Source organism: Mixophyes fleayi, chromosome 1 (assembly GCF_038048845.1).
Source record: "Mixophyes fleayi isolate aMixFle1 chromosome 1, aMixFle1.hap1, whole genome shotgun sequence".
In the NCBI taxonomy this organism is placed as follows: domain Eukaryota; kingdom Metazoa; phylum Chordata; class Amphibia; order Anura; family Limnodynastidae; genus Mixophyes; species Mixophyes fleayi.
This window is the reverse complement of record NC_134402.1, coordinates 462,277,173-462,294,959: the sequence shown is the minus strand read 5'-3', so window position 1 is coordinate 462,294,959 and position 17,787 is coordinate 462,277,173. Positions and strand designations below refer to the sequence as shown.

The window sequence follows — 17,787 nt, the reverse complement described above, 5'->3', positions numbered from 1 at the left end:
GTAATTCCAGACGGGATGTAGTTGACACGTCCACACTCAGAATTGTGAGGGCATATTGCTGGCAGTCAGAATGTTGACATAAAGGGTTAGATTTAAACAGATAAAACTGCCGGCAAGAAAATAATAATACATATATATCTATATATATAGATATTTATGTAAAGAAGCGTGTATAGTGTTTTTATTGCAATTAAAGTCATTGTTACAGTGGTGTGAGCTTTATTTACATTATTCTTGGAGCACTACTGGTCCCTGCGGACCTAGGCTGTAAGGGCATGCTGGGACTTGTGGTTTCCCATATGCCAGCAGGCACTGGCAGTCATAGGTATGCTGGTGCTTGTAGTACTACAAGCACCAGCATGCCCAGTCACCTAATGGTAGCCTGGCCATGCTGGGATCTGTAGTGCACCAGGGACAAAGTGTTTTTTTCTGACAAAGCTAAGCGCTGGATACAGTAAAATCGGGGGTTACCCCAAGCTTGTTGCCCCCCGATTTTCCAAGTACCAACCTAGGCTGGCAGCACGAGAGCTGGTTAAGCTTGGGGGGTGCACTCTTCTTTTTTTTTTTTACTTTCGCAGCGGTATTGTCGGTTTAAATATAACCCTTTGTGACTGTTGACAAATCACACCCAGTCCGTCTGTGCACAATACACCTGTGTACTGAGGGTGTATTCAGCCAGCTACCTCCAGTGCTGCTGTGTTATCGTTATGGATAATACTGATCATACAGGCAATAAATACAAGGGACATTATCATGGGACAGGGGTCTGGTCACCTGTAGAGTCCAAGCGGCCATCGTCCAGTAAATCCTTCCATATCTCCTGTCCTGTCCCGCTGGGGTCAAACTCAGTACAGTGAGAAATGTGTGTGCCCGGCTTTGGGGGAGAAAAGAAATAAAATTGTTATCAGAACGTTGTGTGACCTCTACACTGTACTTACTAACTGTAACTGAATGGAACATGTTCATTATCATAACCACAGTGGTTAAATATTATTAAAATATAAAGAGAGAATCAGCCGGCTAATCATTCCTACTATCAGCCCATGTACCACCTAGAGTCATGCAGGAATCATCCCCCTAATCATTATCACTGTTAGTTATAAATAGTCAGTATAACAAATCATACTAGCAGAACAAGGACATACAAGGTTAATGGGGAAGGTAAAAACTATGGCTGAGTAGAGAGAGCAATTCTGAGACAATAGGAGCTAGTGGGACAAGACTGGGTGGGAGAAGTATCCGGTGGGGGTACAACAGGCTGTAGTGAAGGGATAGCTGGAACAATTGAAGGTTGGGGAAGAGTCTGGTCAGGGAAGGTAGGAAGACCAATTGTAGTTGAGACAGACAGGTGAGGTGAAGGCCAGATAGACGGAGGTTGCAGTAATCCAGATGGGAGATAATAAGAGAGTGGGAACTCCCTGAAGGAGAGATGGTGTATTCTGGTGATGTTCTGAAGAAGCCAAGGACTGGATGTGTGGAGTAAAGCTGAGAGTGAGGCCAAGGAGGACACCAAGGCAACAGCACGGGGGTCTGGGGAGATCAGTTACAGGAGAGAAGATGATTTAGGTGTCGCTCTGTGGATTTGGGTGCTTGGGTGGGAGGTAAGGTGAGGCGGAAGGAAAGGAGGCTGTGGTCGGAGAGTGGGGGTAGCTGGAGATGGAACAGACATCAGAAGGTACCCAGGAAGATAGTCTCTCTGGTGGTCAGCTCAAGGGTGATTTCTTTTCAGAAAGAGTGAAAAAAGAAAGTCCATAAAACAGCCAATTTAATTGCTGTGTAGTAATTATTACTGAAGTAATATCCAAAGTGATAACACTGCAGCACTGGCACAAATTTAACATGTGAACACGATACACCCAGAGGGCTGGATACATCGAGATCTTGTGAGGACTCTTCTGAACAGCCAGCCTGGTGCTTGAGGTCGACATGATAACTGTCAACCATTAGGGTCACTGTGTATGATAAAGGAGCCACAAGGACCCCTTTCTAGTGCACCTCATCACCACCATTACCATCATCTCCATTGGTGTGGTTGAGGTGTCAGAACCAGCATCTGCCGACCTACCGCAAAATCTCAATGAAAGTCTCAGGTACCAGATGGTATAATCCTCCATGGTGAGGATGTACCTCTTCCCCGACCTACTGGGACACAAAAAGTTCTGTTTCAAGCACTTCAGTCTTTGGTCCCTTACTTGGTGATCAGCCAGAGCAACTGATAACAGTTGTGTGCAAAAGCCTTAAGGAGCCACTCGTTGCAAATGCTGCCAAAAAGTATCCCCGTTCCTCCTTCCTGGCTACACATTAGTTCCTCGTGCCACGTCCCATTCCTCACCTCCATTCCTCAAAGGCCACTGCTATCTTGGTGCCTCGTGCCTTCTAGTTAAGAATCAGAGATTTGAGTCTCCCTGAACCCCTTCCTGTGGTCCTCACCTGCTGCTTGAACAGGACATTCTACATAGGCACATTCTGCTGGACGGCGTTTACCATGGTAACTTTGGCAGTGCAACCCTACAATATAGAGGCTGGGGCTTAGGCAATGATTGAGGTCCCAGAGTCTCTGAGTTTTTAAACCCATAGGGGATCCACTTGTACCAGCTGCAGGTGGAAGGAACAGGACAGCAAGACAATAGGATGTGATGAGGGGAATGGAGGCAACAGGAAGTCACAGACTGAGAGTTATATAGTGGAAGGAGCAGGGTCCCCAGCAGCACAGATTATATATCAGGAGATGAGTGATGTGTTAGTGAGGACAGGGCTGCATGTGACAGGGGCAGAGACATGATGTGAGGAGGAGAATGGAGGCAGCAGGAAGCCACAGACTGAGAGTTATATAGTGGAAGGAGCAGGGTCCCCAGCAGCACAGAGTATATCAGGAGATGAGTGATGTGTTAGTGAGGACAGGGCTGCATGTGACAGGGGCAGAGACATGATGTGAGGAGGAGAATGGAGGCAGCAGGAAGCCACAGACTGAGAGTTATATAGTGGAAGGAGCAGGGTCCCCCAGCAGCACAGAGTATATCAGGAGATGAGTGATGTGTTACTGAGGACAAGGCTGCATATGACAGGGGCAGTGACATGATGTGAGGAGGAGAATGGAGGCAGCGGGAAGCCACAGACTGAGAGTTATATAGTGGAAGGAGCAGGGTCCCCCAGCAGCACAGAGTATATCAGGAGATGAGTGATGTGTTAGTGAGGACAGGGCTGTATGTGACAGGGGCAGTGACATGATGTGAGGAGGAGAATGGAGGCAGCAGGAAGCCACAGACTGAGAGTTATATAGTGGAAGGAGCAGGGTCCCCCAGCAGCACAGAGTATATCAGGAGATGAGTGATGTGTTACTGAGGACAAGGCTGCATATGACAGGGGCAGTGACATGATGTGAGGAGGAGAATGGAGGCAGCAGGAAGCCACAGACTGAGAGTTATATAGTGGAAGGACAAATAACGTCAGTGTTTTGTTATATTTAGAGGGGAAGACTGATTTTTTGCATTGAAAGCTCGGTATGGTGCTCTTGAAACCCAAAAGTGCACTGAAAAGAAAAATATAATAAACACAAAAAAATGCAAAACTGGGGTGTGAACTTCAGCCCTCCTCAAAATAGGAAGGTACCTCTATCCCAGACCAAAAGTTCCCATAGGGGGTAAGGGCATTCGGGCTCTCTGCGTCGTAAAGCTAGGGATGGTCCCGTTACCGTTGGGTCGGCAATAGTGTCACCCAGGGTTCGAACTTCTGCCTCCCCCTCCCAGAAGAGGGGGACCATGGGGCTACAGGGTGGAAGTGGATGGCCAAGCATCCTCCCCTACATAATGGGGACTGGAGCCCATAAAGGCAGCCCCCATCCTGCCATCCATGCAAAAGAAGTGACCAACTTGGAGAAAAATGAGTAAGTGCCTCAGCCACAGCTGGACATATAGAATGTCCCTGCCTAGCCAGAGGGCCAAGGCAGATAAATAGATGAGACTAGTGCTTGTCTATACTCTGTCACAAAGGGGTAACCAGCGCAATATACCTGTGCCCCTCCAGGGGTCACATCGCCAGAGTACCAAGGTCGTCTAACCATTATCAGAGGGGTCCAGATCGCTCTCCTAGGACAGTACTACACTTCATCTTAGCCAAACTCCCGAGAAGCGTCACAGCTATGTGAAACAAAGTTCATACTCTACTTCTAACATATTTTTTGATGCTTCTTCAAAATGGCATTAATTTGCCAAAACACACTTGAACAAGCCTTCCTTCTGGGAGATCAAATTAGAGCTTATTAGTAACGCAGATCGTCCCTTTCCTACAGTCAAATATGGAGGAGGTTCAATTATATTTTTGGGGCGCTGTGCTGCATCTAGCACCGGGTGCCTTGACTGTGTGCAAAGCATCATAACAACTGGAGACCCAGTGACAGAAAGCTGGATCTCCGTCAAGACAATAACAGGAAGAGACATCAGCACACAGGACTCTGGGCCAGGCATTGTACTGCCACCAGTGCCAAGGACACTCTGCCAGGACAGGGTCTGTGTGAACCAGTATCTCAGGCTGGAGGACTCAGGACTATCCAGCTAAACAGTAGCGGTAACACTGCAGGAGGATAAGACTCTGAAAGATACTGACATTGTTAGAGGCTGCTGGAGGATACATGCTCCCATCTACCCTGTACCCTGTGAAAGTCTTATCGTGTTGTGCCGACGTAATAAAGCCTTAGTTTGAATATAGGCTGGTCTGCTCGAGTGAGTTGAATCCCACGGAGGGTAACCACCATCCTAGCTTAGGGTGGTATCCTCATGCCCTCTCTCCAGCGGGTGTAGCTAGTTATAATGTCACATTCATAGTCTATCTTCCCCTCTCTCCAGCGGGTGTAGCTAGTTATAATGTCACGTTCATAGTCTATCTTCCCCTCTCTCCAGCAGGTGGAGCTAGTGATAATGTCACATTCATAGTCTATCTTCCCCTCTCTCCAGCGGGTGTAGCTAGTTATAATGTCACATTCATAGTCTATCTTACCCTCTCTCCAGCGGGTGTAGCTAGTTATAATGTCACATTCATAGTCTATCTTACCCTCTCTCCAGCAGGTGTAGCTAGTTATAATGTCACATTCATAGTCTATCTTCCCCTCTCTCCAGCGGGTGGAGCTAGTTATAATGTCACATTCATAGTCCATCTTCCCCTCTCTCCAGCAGGTGGAGCTAGTGATAATGTCACATTCATAGTCTATCTTACCCTCTCTCCAGCGGGTGTAGCTAGTTATAATGTCACATTCATAGTCTATCTTCCCCTCTCTCCAGCAGGTGTAGCTAGTGATAATGTCACATTCATAGTCTATCTTCCCCTCTCTCCAGCAGGTGGAGCTAGTGATAATGTCACATTCATAGTCTATCTTCCCCTCTCTCCAGCAGGTGGAGCTAGTGATAATGTCACATTCATAGTCTATCTTCCCCTCTCTCCAGCGGGTGTAGCTAGTAATAATGTCACATTCATAGTCTATCTTCCCCTCTCTCCAGCAGGTGGAGCTAGTGATAATGTCACATTCATAGTCTATCTTCCCCTCTATCCAGCAGGTGTAGCTAGTTATAATGTCACATTCATAGTCTATCTTCCCCTCTCTCCAGCGGGTGGAGCTAGTGATAATGTCACATTCATAGTCTATCTTCCCCTCTCTCCAGCAGGTGGAGCTAGTGATAATGTCACATTCATAGTCTATCTTCCCCTCTCTCCAGCGGGTGGAGCTAGTTATAATGTCACATTCATAGTCTATCTTCCCCTCTCTCCAGCAGGTGGAGCTAGTGATAATGTCACATTCATAGTCTATCTTCCCCTCTCTCCAGCAGGTGGAGCTAGTGATAATGTCACATTCATAGTCTATCTTCCCCTCTCTCCAGCGGGTGTAGCTAGCGATAATGTCACATTCATAGTCTATCTTCCCCTCTCTCCAGCGGGTGGAGCTAGTGATAATGTCACATTCATAGTCTATCTTCCCCTCTCTCCAGCGGGGGTAGCTAGTTATAATGTCACGTTGATAGTCTATCTTCCCCTCTCTCCAGCAGGTGGAGCTAGTTATAATGTCACATTCATAGTCTATCTTCCCCTCTCTCCAGCAGGTGGAGCTAGTGATAATGTCACGTTCATAGTCTATCTTCCCCTCTCTCCAGCGGGTGGAGCTAGTGATAATGTCACATTCATAGTCTATCTTCCCCTCTCTCCAGCGGGTGGAGCTAGTGATAATGTCACATTCATAGTCTATCTTACCCTCTCTCCAGCAGGTGGAGCTAGTGATAATGTCACATTCATAGTCTATCTTCCCCTCTCTCCAGCGGGTGGAGCTAGTGATAATGTCACATTCATAGTCTATCTTCCCCTCTCTCCAGCGGGTGGAGCTAGTGATAATGTCACATTCATAGTCTATCTTCCCCTCTCTCCAGCGGGTGTAGCTAGTGATAATGTCACGTTCATAGTCTATCTTCCCCTCTCTCCAGCAGGTGGAGCTAGTGATAATGTCACGTTCATAGTCTATCTTCCCCTCTCTCCAGCGGGTGGAGCTAGTGATAATGTCACATTCATAGTCTATCTTCCCCTCTCTCCAGCAGGTGGAGCTAGTGATAATGTCACATTCATAGTCTATCTTCCCCTCTCTCCAGCGGGTGTAGCTAGTGATAATGTCACGTTCATAGTCTATCTTCCCCTCTCTCCAGCAGGTGGAGCTAGTGATAATGTCACATTCATAGTCTATCTTCCCCTCTCTCCAGCGGGTGTAGCTAGTGATAATGTCACGTTCATAGTCTATCTTCCCCTCTCTCCAGCAGGTGGAGCTAGTGATAATGTCACATTCATAGTCTATCTTCCCCTCTCTCCAGCGGGTGTAGCTAGTGATAATGTCACATTCATAGTCTATCTTCCCCTCTCTCCAGCGGGTGGAGCTAGTGATAATGTCACATTCATAGTCTATCTTCCCCTCTCTCCAGCGGGTGTAGCTAGTGATAATGTCACGTTCATAGTCTATCTTCCCCTCTCTCCAGCAGGTGGAGCTAGTGATAATGTCACATTCATAGTCTATCTTCCCCTCTCTCCAGCGGGTGTAGCTAGTGATAATGTCACATTCATAGTCTATCTTCCCCTCTCTCCAGCGGGTGGAGCTAGTGATAATGTCACATTCATAGTCTATCTTCCCCTCTCTCCAGCGGGTGTAGCTAGTGATAATGTCACATTCATAGTCTATCTTCCCCTCTCTCCAGCGGGTGGAGCTAGTGATAATGTCACATTCATAGTCTATCTTACCCTCTCTCGCACGGCTATCCCCAGAGTGAATGGGTTGGAGCTGGAACAGTGATGTAATAGGACACCACTAACTGGGTCTCCGTTTTTATGCAGATTAAATGGTTCATTCCAGTGGCGTCCGGCTTGGTCACTTTTTGCTCCGCTGCCATTTCTCATGGTAAACATAATCGAAACCTCTGTCTCCTCATCACTCGAGTTCTCCACATCCCAAATAAATACAGCCAATGGCAAAGACGAGTCCTGCATAAAGAGGAGATGTGTGTTAAAAACAAATGCACAATATAATGGTACATTCAATTTCACTACACAGTCATTGGAATAGGTGCTGGGGAGAACACTGATGGTGCACAGGTGCAGCGGTACCGACCAGCAGCTATTCCCTGGGTGCTCCACCCAGCTGCTTATACTTCCTATCTAGTTCTTGGAGCCCAACAGATTCATAGTATAATAGAATACACCATTGTTTCTCCTAGTATAATAGAATACACCATTGTTTCTCCAAGTATAATAGAATACACCATTGTTTCTCCTAGTATAATAGAATACACCATTGTTTCTCCTAGTATAATAGAATACACCATTGTTTCTCCTAGTATAATAGAATACACCATTGTATCTCCTACTATAATAGAATACACCATTGTTTCTCCTATTATAATAGAATACACCATTGTTTCTCCTACTATAATAGAATACACCATTGTTTCTCCTATTATAATAGAATACACCATTGTTTCTCCTAGTATAATAGAATACACCTTTGTTTCTCCTATTATAATAGAATACACCATTGTTTCTCCTAGTATAATAGAATACACCATTGTTTCTCCTAGTATAATAGAATACACCATTGTTTCTCCTAGTATAATAGAATACACCTTTGTTTCTCCTATTATAATAGAATACACCATTGTTTCTCCTAGTATAATAGAATACACCATTGTTTCTCCTAGTATAATAGAATACACCATTGTTTCTCCTAGTATAATAGAATACACCATTGTTTCTCCTAGTATAATAGAATACACCTTTGTTTCTCCTATTATAATAGAATACTCCATTGTTTCTCCTATTATAATGGAATACACCTTTGTTTCTCCTATTATAATAGAATACACCATTGTTTCTCCTATTATAATAGAATACACCATTGTTTCTCCTATTATAATAGAATACACCATTGTTTCTCCTATTATAATGGAATACACCTTTGTTTCTCCTATTATAATAGAATACACCATTGTTTCTCCTATTATAATAGAATACTCCATTGTTTCTCCTATTATAATAGAATACACCTTTGTTTCTCCTATTATAATAGAATACACCTTTGTTTCTCCTATTATAATAGAATACACCTTTGTTTCTCCTAGTATAATAGAATACACCATTGTTTCTCCTATTATAATAGAATACACCATTGTTTCTCCTAGTATAATAGAATACACCATTGTTTCTCCTAGTATAACAGGCTCTAGGTGAACACTACAGCCACCAGTGTGTGTTAGACCACTGACCACCAGTCTGACCAGCCCTGGCAGGTGTGGCCAATAACCTCCAACATATTTCAATATTAGTGTAAAGTATTAGAACTGCCCCGACCCAGCTGCTTCTTGATGCCACCCGGCTGTTAAAATTTTCTGGGGAGAACATTGCACCGGGATAATCCCAATGTCTATTTATGGAGGTCACTTAGCATAACACAAAGTTCAGGGTAATCTTCCATCAGGTGTTTACAGATGGTTAAACATATTATAAGTCACTAATTGTCACATATTACAGGTAACTTGATAAATGTAAACAGTCAAACTGATTCGGGAGAGGCTCTAAAGTGTGCAAGGAGGGGTGGTGAGAGAAGAAGATCTGTGATATACAGGACAGAGGAAGGGAGGAGGGGGGCAAGATGTGTGCATGGAGGTTTGGTGAGAGAAGAAGATCTGTGATATACAGGACAGAGGAAGGGAGGAGGGGGGCAAGATGTGTGCATGGAGGGGTGGTGAGAGAAGAAGATCTGCTAGAGATTGGGGTATAGTAGGTGGTCCTGGAGTCAGGGGCACTATAAACCTAAATATTTTGGGAGTGTAGCTCAACCTCTACTATAGGAACTCACTCCTTGGAGTCGGACATGTATTCTCACTGACTCCTGCTCTGGATTTTTATTTGTCATTTAGGGTTCTAGAGTCGGGGTGAGGAGCTTGCGGGCTTCCCTCACCCCCAGCCTCGCTACACTTACTGCACACAGTGTTCTGTGCAAGCGGCCAGCACTGACAGTCCCCCTAGGCATCGACCATATGTCCTGGGGGACATCAGATCTCTGCTGTGGCTGCACTCACTCGGAGAACACAGACGTCCTGTTCCTCCATGGTGGTGAGTAGGAAGAGGAGGTCTCTCTCTCTCTTCTTCCTTCCTTTAGCGCGATTCCTCAGTGGAGGTGCTATTTTCCTGATATATATCAGGTAAATAGCTGGAGACCCTGTGTGCAGCGTGAGGTGGAGTTCCGGGGACAGAGGGTGTCTCTGTCTGCACCAGCAGGTGTTGAAGAACCGGCTTGGCTTATCTTCCTGACAACGCCTATAGCTGAACTCACGTGGGTAATGTCTCATTGTGACGTAGGCGTTTCTTCCAGTTCTATTTCTGCACCACACATTCCAAGCTCCCAGCTGGTACCCCCCATTTTGGGATTCCCTCGCTGAGTCCGCTCATTGGAACGCCTCCTTAGCGCCCCCCACCAAAGGATGACAAGTAAATGCCATGTTCCACAAGCGGCTCAGGTAGTAGATTCCACTTCTGATGAAGAATGTGAAATACTAAGGGGCTCTGGGGAGGAAGACTTACCTAACGCCCAGGGCGTGGATGATCTGGTTTTAGGGATTCGTCAGACTTTAGGGTTTGTGGATTCCGAGATCCCAGATTCTGCTGGGTTCTCCTTCTTCAAGAGGCAACATAAGCAGGTTATCTGTTTCCCTCTTCCCCAGTTGTTGGACGTGATTTTCAGAGGCGTGGAAGAAACCTGACCACCGCTTTCCTGTGCCAGGAAAGTTTAGGTCCCTTTAATTCTTACCCTTAGAGGAATCAGCTAAATGGGAGGCGCCTCCAGTGGTGGATCCGCCCATTGTCCGGTTGACTAGGACCACTACTATCCCGGTGCAAGGTGTGGTCTCACTGAAGGACGCTTTGAACAAGAAATGTGGATTCTTGCTCTGCTCAGCTTATGAGGCTGCGGCTTTTTAGACCTGGTCTCAGGATCCTACAGGATGCTAGTTCTGGCTGAAAAAGCTTGTACAGGGTTAATACTGGGACTGTCACTCGCCCCTTAATTAACCTGATTGTTCCCCATATCAATTTGTACTCAGTTAGACACCTTGATGTCAGCGCAGCCGGGGACCAAGGAAATTAGGATGAGAAGGGACAGACATGTAACAGCCCCTTTTGACAGACAGCCACACTCAGATGATCCCACTATCTAAGGCCACCCCCGACCCAGCCCCTGGAGAGTAGGAAAACTTCAGGGTATAAAGGAAAGAGTGAGACCATGGGGAGGTTGTCGCTCTTTTTGCTTTCATCTTGGGAAGATCTCCAGCGTTGGAGTCTAGGCTTCTGCTGGATTGAGAGATTGTCAGTCCAAGTGGATTCAGCAAGTCAGGACATCCAGGTGACTGAAGTTAGTGGGTTAAGGGACAGATAATGTGCTTGGTATTTATTTACTGTTTGTATACAGAATTCTAGTGATTGTTTTTATTACAATAAATGTACTGTTGTACCTTTCTAACTGCATTTGCCTGAGTGACTATAGGATCCCTAAAAGGTACTAGGTATGCTTCCCTGGCACAGTATGGCACCACAGGGTTGCCAGCCAGCGTGAAGTGGGCATAAGTGGGCCAGATAAACCCGTTACCTTCACACTGGACACACTGACAAAGCTTTAGGGTGGTACCGGGGATTGTAGTGGGAGATACAGGTAGAAGAACAAGAACAGGAGGAGGCGCACTAGAGGCAGAAGTCCTGGAGCTGGGAATTAGGGATAAGAGATGATGAAATGAGAGAAGAGAGATTAGAATACTTCATGGATATAACGCTACAGATAATTAGGGGACAGTACAATACCACTTACCTTATAGTCATGAGGGATAATTGGAGACACTTGGCGGCAGGTTAGGGTGATACTTTGCCCCGGCAGATAGTAGACAATCCATGCCCGTGGGTACAAGGCGTGATAGAAAGCCTGATTGCCACAATAACCCCAGTTCCATCCCTGCAGTGTGTGTGGCTGTTCCATGGAGAGGACCTGCTGGTAAACCGTCTGCCCCCTGCGCCGGATACATACTGTGAACTGAGCGGAAAAGAGCAATAAAACAATCTACATCCTTCATGGCTGACGTCTATGATGTAATACCAGGTGAATGTACACCGGCTTCCATTAATAACATAAACCGAATGCAAAACACAGAGCGATCATCAAGCTGTGACTCGGGGAGAAGCGGGGACCAATCAGCTGGATCTTCCCGTTTCATGCTTAAATTTATAATGAGAAATGATTCATCCTAAATATCATTGGCATCAACTAAATGTCTCCGAGCCACAGCTGCTAGCCACAGCCTTAATATATGTGGCGGGCTTGTTGCCCAGACTGTCACTGTCCACAATAGTCAGCAACTGTATTTAAGTTCATTACGCTAGTCTGTAAATGGCTATTACTAGTCAGTGTTATTCTCCCACTTATCTGCACTGTGTAGACATTTAATTTGCCCGACACACCCCATTGAGCACTAAGCTCTCCCGTCTGACCCAGAGAGGTGAGTCTACGTGACGTGGGCTCCATCTGAAACACATCTTTGTTAGTGCGATGCCTTCATGTTAATATATAGTATAATGCACCTGGTTTTCTGTAACCGTATTGTAGTGGTATAGACCAGGATTCAGCTGCCAACGACAGAATTCTCCTCGCCAGCTACGTGTGATTGTTCCTCCCCCGATTCCACCAAGAGGAGCCCCTGTAAGAGACCAGTAACAGTCAGGAAACTCCGCCCATGGCGCCACCTGTATCACTGTATACAGATGGAACATCGTACAGCGGTCATATTATAATTAATATCACTTATTCCACAAAACGAGAGAGAAATGAAGACAATGGCATCTCTTGGGGCTCTCACAGTTGGTACTTTTGACTGAAATTAAAAAAGTAAGCAGGATGTAGACATTTTTATAGGTTTTAATACTGTCTCTTGAATAAAAGGGCCGAAGACTTATTATGTGTTACACCTTTACACACACAGTACCTCTTAATTACAGGTACTTGCCAATATACTACAGTTCTGTTATTGTATCATTGATATTGTATTGAAGTGCTATATCCATAATCTGTTCTTCAACCATTATCCAGCAGTCACCCCGATACTGGATAGAGGGCACATTGTTACTAGATAATGCATCCCAACTAGTCTCTATGACGACAGCTCACACTTCTCATCTATTAGGCCCAAACTTTGCGGAGAAAGGTGAAGGCCAGAAGTAGTCTCACCAAGTTCTTCTGAACATGGAAGCGCTGGATCCTCGTTCTCAGAGAGCCTTTCCAGATCAACGTGTTTTGAATACAAACCTATATAAGTGGCCCTAGCAAGCTCTTACCAGCTCACAAAACTTTCCAGACCCATATTCTCTGTCTGCAAATGAATGCAGAAGTAATATATTTTACTGAGCTATATAGTAAGTTAGATACAATAGTGTCCGGTGAAACAAAGCTACTGTTCAGTTCAGAACACTTGGATCCGATAAGAGCGTTATACTCTTATGTTCCTCTTCAGACAAGATTTAGGTGATTTTGTTTGTATGCATATAAAATACAAGTGACTGGAATGGTATACTTACAGTGAAGGCAGTAGAAGAAGTGGTCGTATGACATACCCCCCGTATAGCCTCAACTTCCACCACTGTATATATATATATCATCATCATCATTTATTCATATAGCACCACTAATTCCGCAGCGCTGTACAGAGAACTCACATCAGTCCCTGCCCCATAGGAGCTTACAGTCTAAATTCCCTAATATAGACACACACAGACAGAGAGGGAGACAGACAGACAGACAGAGAGGGAGAGACTACGGTCAATTTTGATAGCAGCCAATTAACCTACCAGTATGTTTTTGGAGTGTGGGAGGAAACCGGAGCAAACCCACGCAAACACAGGGAGAACATACAAACTCCACACAGATAAGGCCATGGTCGGGAATCGAACTCTTGACCCCAGTGCTGTGAGGCAGAAGTGCTAACCACTAGGCCACTATGCTGCCATATATATATATATATATATATATATATATATATATATATATATATATATATATATATATATATATATATATATAATGTAAGTGACTGGAATGTGTTACAATGGCTGTGTTACAATGAAGGCAGTAGGTGAAGTGGTGGTACGGTGTGCAGATGCATAGTGTGTGAGCTCCTGAACCAAGTGCTTCCTAGGATAGCGCCCAGGGCACAATGCTGAATCCCGGGGAGGAGGTGAAGGAGAGGGCCCAGGCTCCAGGGCCTAGCTCTGGCGCTGTTCAGAATCGTGCACAAATTTCATGCAGATCATGCAGCGATTTTAACAAAGAATAAGCAAGATAGCAGAGAAATCCAGTCTGCAGTGAAAGAAAATATCTCCTGCAAGAAGTTGGATACATTTAAAACTGGGGAATTTCTTACAGATAAAACCCCCCAAGTTTTAGGGCCGGATCCGGGCCCAGTTTCTGAGAAGCACAAACAAGAGGAGACTGTGGATATGAATAACCAAGAAAGCAGTGGTGTGTTACCTGTAAGCAGTGCTGCTGCTGACTGTGAATCATTGGACTTATTAGACATTAGTCTGACCAGCACCAACCTGCAGTCATTATACAGATAAAGACTCCTGAGATGTCAGAGCCTGGGTATGAAGAAACAAACCCTGAAGGTAATGGCTGAGGACACAACAAGATCAGACGCTGCAGCCACTTACCTGGAGTCGGTTGTGGAAGGAGTAAAACCATTGGTCCCAGTGAGAAGTGCTGCAGAGAAGGCGACAGTCAGAGACCAAATCTGTCAGTTAGAAGCTGAAATGATTAAGCTGCGCTGTCTGATAGGCCGAAAAAAGAAAGAACGAAATTGTGTCTACAGTGCGGATCGGGTGATATTTAATAGAGAAATTGCGACATTGGAACCAGCTCTAGCAGACAAAATCCGATAGAAGGACGCCCTAGAGGAAAGTCTGCAGCTTCAGGGAATTCCATCGGACAATAACCCTGAAATGTCCGTACCGCTGCCTGTGAATATGGCTGTTCCTACTGCTATTGAAATGGCGTCAACCCGCTGTATGATACGATCAGGGGTATGAAAGGAGAATTACTGATGATGGGATCGCCAGCGGCAGATAGCGGGATGGGGATGGGGGGGGTTTGCGGGCCCGGCTGCTGGTTCGGTGTCCTCCTCCCCAGCCCCGTCTGTTGCTCAGCAGCCGTTAGGTAGTAATGCCCAGATGGCTGTGGTGAAGGCGGTAGGGTAAGTGATTTCGGCACAGAAGGAAGTTGTGAGCGGTGACGTGGAGCAGATACACACTCTAGTGTGTGGTGAATCGGGTTATCCCGCAGTAAGCAGGACTTCAAGCTCGGTAACTGTTAAAGCTATACCTGCGTGCAGGGAAAACCCATCTTTGATGTGTGCTGTACAAGTTCCTGATCCCACAGCATCTGTAAAAACTGTTTCTGGTGATGACTCTGGTTTAGATAAAAGTACTCAGCCTCCATTGCAGACTAAGATTATTGATTTTATATTTGGTCCGTTGAAAGTGGCCAAAAGAACAAGGGCTGCATTGTGTGCTATAGAATCTGCAGCGGTAAAAATGCCTAATGTGTTTGTGTTGCCTGGTGATGCTGCGAGCTCAGGTATCATGCAAGGTGATGTTCAGAGTAAGGGGAAATCAATACCTTTAAATATGAATGTAGTCCTGGCAGCATCCTCAGTGACAGCGGGTAATACAGTAAATGAGGTTCCAACAAAACAGTATGTCCTATGTGAGTACTGTAGCTGGAAATTCTAGGAGTAGAGCTAAAGTTCCTCAATCTCGGCTTCTGTCTGTTGGACAACCAGCCAAATGTAGAAATATTGTTAAATTAAGGTATATTGGGACCAAATAGGTCAGAATTTTGGTATTTGATTTTATCTCAGTTTGGTTTTAGAGCAACTAATCTTTACACTTACATACATCCAGTAAACTCCCCAGAATCTGATATCAGCTTTATCTTATATCAAGGCTTGCAGAGTTTCTGGTCGAGTTGGGCTAAACAGAAGGACAAAGCCTCTTGGATAAATTATAGAGCTATTCCTATAACAAGTCAGGAAATGGTTAGGAAACGGTAGCAGATCTGGCCTCCTGGGTAGGACTCTATGCAGATATAATAACACCTCTGGAGAAAGTCCCAGACCCCATCAGACATGTCTGGTCAAACTGTGATGCACAGAGACTGGCGTGGGGCACATCCCATCGGTGGCATTCATGGGCAGAGCCTGTATACAATGCTTTTACCCCGGCCAGCCAAGGATGTGTGCTGCGGTGACTTCCGTCACCAAAGCATGAATTGCCCGACTAAGTGCGGGCATTGTGGGGGTTTGGGACACAAGGCCAAATCATGTTCGGTAAATGTCCTAGAGTCTATCATAACAGCCATGATATTCCGTATAATGAGCTGTCTCGGATGGCTGAGCAGATGGAGACGGTGGATAGTTCCCCCGGTTCTTATGCTTTACCCCTCTCACAGATCATGTCTCTGTAGTGGTTCAGTCTGACCCAGTGGTGGTGGAAGTAGGTCCTTCAAAATCTGTTGAGGAAGAGTAATTTAGGCTTCAGAATAAGAAGGATAGGAAGAGTGGGAAGAAGGCAAGAGGTGAAGAGCTGGTTCTGGTTAATCGATTTCTTGCTTTTTCCTGTGATGAAGAAGTAGAGGGTGACATAGATAAAACTGATGGCAGCTTGGTCTTCCGACCTAAAGTGGCTAAACAGAAAAAGAAATGGAGGGCTCCTGTCCTTTATGAACCAAAAATAGTTTATAAAAAACCCAAGGATAAAGGGAAAAATAGGGAGTCTCTGAGAAAAGTAACTGGCAGAGATTTTCTTAAGACCATGATAGACCTCAGTGCTGGTCTAGTGTATTTTGAAGAGTTGTCCTCAGATTTGCAGGTTAATGATCCTTCGCCCTCCTCATTCCTTACCCTTCCCTCCTTCCCCCCATCCCCTACCCCCCTGCAGCCCAGGCAAATCTCCTGGTTGTACCCGTTCCCACTCCCCTGATCCTGCCCCTCCAGATCCCTTGTCCCTCCCTTCTGACTCTCCATCCCCCATTTCTTTGGTTGTTGAAACAGTTGCCCCTCAGGGGTGTGATGAAGTTACTAAGGTTAGCCTACCCTCTGCTGAACATGCTGTGTAGGAGCAGGTTAATTTTGATGATGAAGAGGTTTTTCTTTCTGATAGTGGTAATATTCCAGTGGGTGTTAGTGTAAAAAGGTGGGGGTCTTCAGGACAAAGACTCCTCCAAACAAATAAAGAAGTAGTTTGGGTCTTACTTCTATAACTCTGAAGGATGGCTTTCCAACCTATAAGATTTGCCACCATTAATGTGGCATCCATTCAGTCTGAATGAGCTCGTTACATGGCCTTTGATTTTTTTCAACACAGTTGAGGCTGACTTTTTATTTTTGCAGGAGACCAGATTGGGGAGGCTGGCTGACCTTCATAAGGCGAAGAGGGAGTGGAGGCAGGGCCCCTCCTTCTGGTCTCTTGCAGCCTAGCCGTATGGTCGGCTGGCCGTCCTTTTAACTGACTTTCATAATATTGGCCTAGGTTATCGGTAGAGATGTTAATATACTCGTTCAACGTGACAAATATCTATACTTTAAATAACCTTCATGACCTAATAAGCTCCATAATTGGAAAGGTAAACTTCCCTAGTCGTTTATAATTAGCTCAAATTTCTCGTATCAAGAAATGCCTATAAAGTAGAACTATAAATGAGCGGCAGTAGTCCCTTAAGAGTTGCAATCGCTGGATTTTGTGATAAACCCTTCCTGTAATAATCTGGGAAGCGATTTGCAAATGTGGTCAATAGGAGAGAGAAGCCAACGCGCGTTTCACTAACAGCTTTTTCAAGAGCCTTGCAAAAGCTGTGAGCGAAACGCGCGTTTCTGCCCTAATTTTATTGTTTAAAGGGAAAGACCAGTCGTACATTGAGAACTAGTGCCTCATAGCCCTTTTCAACACCGACACGCGGACGATGTCACTGGCTCGAAAGTGAACCACTTCGACCTTCCCGGACGACCTTTCCCAGGCCAATAGTAACATCAAAATTTTGGGAAACCAATTTGGCCGCTGATTATGCCAAGCAAAATTAGGATTTAAAGCTGGGGTAAGCTTCCTAGAAATTGGAGAGCTGGAGAGCATGGAAACTTTCTCTTAGGGAAAGAGTTGACCTGGTAAAAACTTACCTGATCCCGGTGTTTC

The 17,787-nt window shown here is 45.4% G+C and overlaps 1 protein-coding gene across 5 annotated transcripts in view; it reads right to left on the bottom strand.

The window, feature by feature from the left end:
- GBA2 (glucosylceramidase beta 2) overlaps positions 1–17,787 on the bottom strand; it is a 103,074-nt gene that overhangs the window by 31,487 nt on the left and 53,800 nt on the right. For all 5 annotated transcript variants that reach the window (XM_075187392.1, XM_075187393.1, XM_075187395.1 and 2 more), the window contains 4 exons: positions 12,136–12,251; positions 11,372–11,590; positions 7,261–7,500; positions 775–874 (listed from right to left, as the gene is read on the bottom strand). In XM_075187392.1, the coding sequence (XP_075043493.1) occupies positions 775–874; positions 7,261–7,500; positions 11,372–11,590; positions 12,136–12,251 (675 nt within the window). The remainder of the gene's footprint in view (positions 1–774; positions 875–7,260; positions 7,501–11,371; positions 11,591–12,135; positions 12,252–17,787) is intronic.